Source organism: Austrofundulus limnaeus, unplaced genomic scaffold, assembly GCF_001266775.1.
Source record: "Austrofundulus limnaeus strain Quisiro unplaced genomic scaffold, Austrofundulus_limnaeus-1.0 Scaffold36, whole genome shotgun sequence".
NCBI classification, from domain to species: domain Eukaryota; kingdom Metazoa; phylum Chordata; class Actinopteri; order Cyprinodontiformes; family Rivulidae; genus Austrofundulus; species Austrofundulus limnaeus.
In genome coordinates this window covers 1,135,918-1,139,889 of record NW_013952438.1, presented here as the reverse complement: position 1 = coordinate 1,139,889, position 3,972 = coordinate 1,135,918, and the positions used below count along the sequence as shown (strand labels likewise).

The 3,972-nt window shown below is 37.3% G+C and overlaps 1 protein-coding gene across 1 annotated transcript in view; it reads left to right on the top strand.

Annotated features, from left to right (window-relative positions):
• Positions 1 to 471: 471 nt before the first annotated feature.
• LOC106516207 (proprotein convertase subtilisin/kexin type 5) overlaps positions 472 to 3,972 on the top strand; it is a gene marked incomplete at its 3' end in the record, with an annotated part of 4,849 nt that continues 1,348 nt past the window's right edge. The window contains exons 1-2 of the mRNA XM_014006441.1: positions 472 to 667; positions 1,851 to 1,955. Coding sequence (XP_013861895.1) covers positions 521 to 667; positions 1,851 to 1,955 — 252 coding nt within the window. The remainder of the gene's footprint in view (positions 668 to 1,850; positions 1,956 to 3,972) is intronic.

Here is a 3,972-nt window from a genome sequence, read left to right as displayed (position 1 = left end):
CATGTACAATAGGTTTCCTTCAGGCCCAGACCTCCCTTGAAAAAGAGATCTGAGATCTCAACAGGACTTTCCTGGTTAAATAACGGTAAATAATATTATGTTTGGTCATTTGACCTGTATCTTTTGAAATGTTCCATACCTGTTTTCCTAATGAGAAAGTGGCAGCAAATGCTGTAGACAAGTGCATGTTTTTGTACAAACCTGCAAACCTGTGCAACACAACGGTGAGGTCATTAAAAGGAACGGACATGATTAGTTAATCTGTGGCTCCCATGTTAACGTAATCTGATAGGCGGCTGCTGCCAGTGAGACAGAGTCAAGTCTTTGACAGCTTCAGTCGACAAACATCCTTCCATTAATGCAGATCATCCAGAACACTTTTAACCCGTGTTTTTATTTTTATTATTAATACAAAGTTAAACTTTTAGAAATGAGAAGCACCTTTAGCACAACTGGGAGCAGGAACCAGTCGTGAATCTTCTAAGAAAGCTTGTTATTTGCTCACAAGCAGGAAGGAAAAATGCTTTTTTTCACCCTGTGGATGGGAGCTCTCCTACAGTTTTGTCCTGCGATGATTTACACGAACAACTGGGCCTTAAAAATAAGAGGGGACCTTGAGCTGGTGAACAGGATAGCGGAGAAATATGGATTCACCAATATGGGACAGGTAAGTGTGCTGAAGAGCAGTTGTAAAGAAAAAAATACAAGACACATATTTTTAAGTTTTGTTTTACACATACAGACAAATGAGGAAACAAGGAAACAACAGGAAAATACTATTTTCTGTTAACAGTTTAACATAAAAGATAAAATTTTGCTGCACTAATAAAATTGTTCAGTATGGTCAAATAAAACAAGCTTTATCATGCAGAGTCATATTTCTTTCAAAACGCCCATGGGTAGTATTTGTGGTGTCTAAAATTATTTGAAAAGTAATGACACATTTAGCAACTTATTACTACAGCGGATCATTATTAAAAATACTGTACATAGAAGAAGAATAGACAAAAATGATTTTAAACTCATGCATTTAAATGTCATCTAATTTCCCACAATTAAATAATTTCAGGTTAAAAGTTAAAGTTTAACAGTTAAACCCTACAAGATTATCTTCATCACTGTTTTTTTTAATGTTGCAAAACCCTAAATAAAACAGTGATAAAGTTTGCTGTTTTAGTCACTGAATGGTCACATGAATATTTAAAAATTAATAACTATGCCTATAAAACTCAGCTGCTCTCTTGGGTTAGTTGCTGTAATGAAACTTTCAGGTTTTAAATCCTCGCTGGTAAAAAAAAATGAACTAGAAAGCTCAATTAAAGCTAAAAAGGCATCTTTATAGTGCTAAGGTAAAAAAAAAAGTAACTGTAACAACGTAGCCACCGAGGGAATAAATCATCGTTCTCCTCTGTCACAAAAACGGCTCATTAATGGCTTTTCTTACATTAAACATAAATTGCTTAGTATTAAAAAAAAGTGCTTACATCATGACTTAATTGTTCACATATACAATTTAAGGCACACACTGACTAGAACACACACACACACACACACACACACACCCCCACACACACACACACACACACACACGCACACAGCTGCTGCATGGCTGAAATCCTGTAGCTCACGTTTCATTACCTGCAAGACTATCACAGGTGTAAGGTAGCTGCCTGAATGAAAGACACCAACAGCTGTTTTAATAATTTAACATCTGCTTAGAACACTGACCAAACAAGAGCAGCAGCAAGTTTTTCAAAATGAAAACAACAACAAAAAAAAGGAAATAAAAATAAATATATAAATAAATAGAGCAGAAAGGTTATTAAAAGGATTTATGTGTGTTTCTGCAGATCGGAGACCTAAAGAGTTACTACAGTTTCCGTCACCTGAAGACGGCAAATCATTCCACTGAAAGCAACACAGAAGTGACAAACCACATCGCAAAGGAGACCAAGGTAAAGTAACGTGATATAAGGCAGGATGAAGGGCTAAGCTGAAATATTAATGAGCAGCATAATTTTAGTGCGCTCCAGAAGAACAAGTTTGTAATCTTAATGCAGGAAAAAAATGTCCCTTTGTTGTAAATTTGGGGCTTTGAAATTCTGCTTGGGCCAAGAGCTATTTATCATTCAGAATGAAAGGGGGAAGTGCCCAAAACTGTATGAAATCCACCAATGAATTATCTTAAAAGCACTGTGAACAGGAAACAAAGACAAGTCTTAACAAAAAGTATTTTTATCTTTTAATTCTGGACCAAGTGGCAGCACTTTTGCCAGAAGCTTCCAGCAACTTTTCTTAATTTTCTTCTTGTTGAGTAAAAATAAAACCTGCATGTTCCAGTCCATTTGATTATAATGTGTGGAGAAAATGAACACTAAAAGTCATTTATTAGTTTGGTTCTCTTAATTTGTGTGAAAAATATAAACAGAACCCTGGCTCTTTCTTAATGTCCTAAAAAAACTCAGACTGTTATTTTAGCACAGAAACTGTTTAAATTGATTGTTCTTACAAACATGGACTGACATGACCTGGTACAAGAGCTTAAAGACAAACAGTTTTTTCTAAGTCTTCACTGTTTTTAGTGTTTCACTTATGCATATTGAAGTACATTAGTAGCACATGTTAGAGAAGACAGGTCTGTGATTGGAAGGTTTGAATCTCTTGACTGTGGAGGAGGTGAAACTCCCTCATTTGCTCTTAAACCTACCATCTAGGGGGCCCCAGGAAACAGTCCCCCCCCCCCCCCCCACACACACACACACATTACAATGGTGGTCTGTGGTTGGATCAGGATGGGCAGAGTAAAACTATTGCCAAAAGTGAGTTTGCTCACTGTGGTGACCCCTGAAGAAGGGAGCAAAAAAAAGAAAGACAAAAAAATACATGTTATCAGATTATAAATTATTTACTGTTGTACTGCATTATTTAAAATCCAGTTCCTTTAGTTTCATTTAGTGATTTTGAAACAGAAAATGTTCCAATAAATTAATAGGACATGCAGTTTGATTAAATTTTAAAACAGTTTTTCAACATTTCACAACTATTTAGTGTAACTTTAAATTAATCAGAAACTGAATTTAGGAGACATTTGCAAAAAGTACAAGTTTGTATGAGGGGACATGTGTGAGAGGCAAAATATAGGTATGTGAGAGTGGCACGGCTTGCACGGCCCCTCATAAGTTTGATTTGTTCAAACACTTCTGTCATTTTCTGTAAATTTTGCCTTTTCTGTTTGTTTGTTTCTTGGTTCTTTGTGTTAATGTTGTGGTCTTTTTTTGTCTCAGATGTGGTAGCAGAATTAACTACACATTCTCACTCCCATCTCGTCACATATTGACGCTTTCTCCAAGGTTCCCTCTACGTCCGGTTTTGACGCACCGGGCACCCCCCTCGCGTCACTCCTTGACGCCCACGGCTTTTCCGGGTTGCGCCACCAGGGGTCTTTGCGTCGGGGGTCTGAGGTTAACATTAGGGATCACGATTAATGGTTAAGTTTAGGTACTGGGATCAGGGGTAGGATGTCCATGGTGAATATTAGGTAATTTCAGGCTTTGGAACATGTTTACGTGAATTTCCGACATTTTCTAAAAATGGTTAATTTTAGGTACTAGGGTCAGGGACAGCATGTCTAAAGTTAACAAAGGCAATTTCAGGCTTCGAAACGCAAGTTTTTGCGCATTTTCTACACTTTCGGAAAATATGACAACAGACTTCGCCCCATCTCGTCAGTAACTGACGTGAAGGGGGTACCCGGCGCGTCAAAATCGGACGTAGAGGGAACCTTGGAAAAGCGTCAATATGTGACGACTTGGGAGTGAGAATGGGTTCGAATTAACGCAACATCAAAGTTACTCAAGGGTTGGGTTCTGGTTTTTCAAGGTCACAAAACTGAGTTTATCACTATAGGAAACATGATAGCCACCTAACTTGCTTTGATACAGGCCAGAATAAATAAATAAATAAATAAATAAA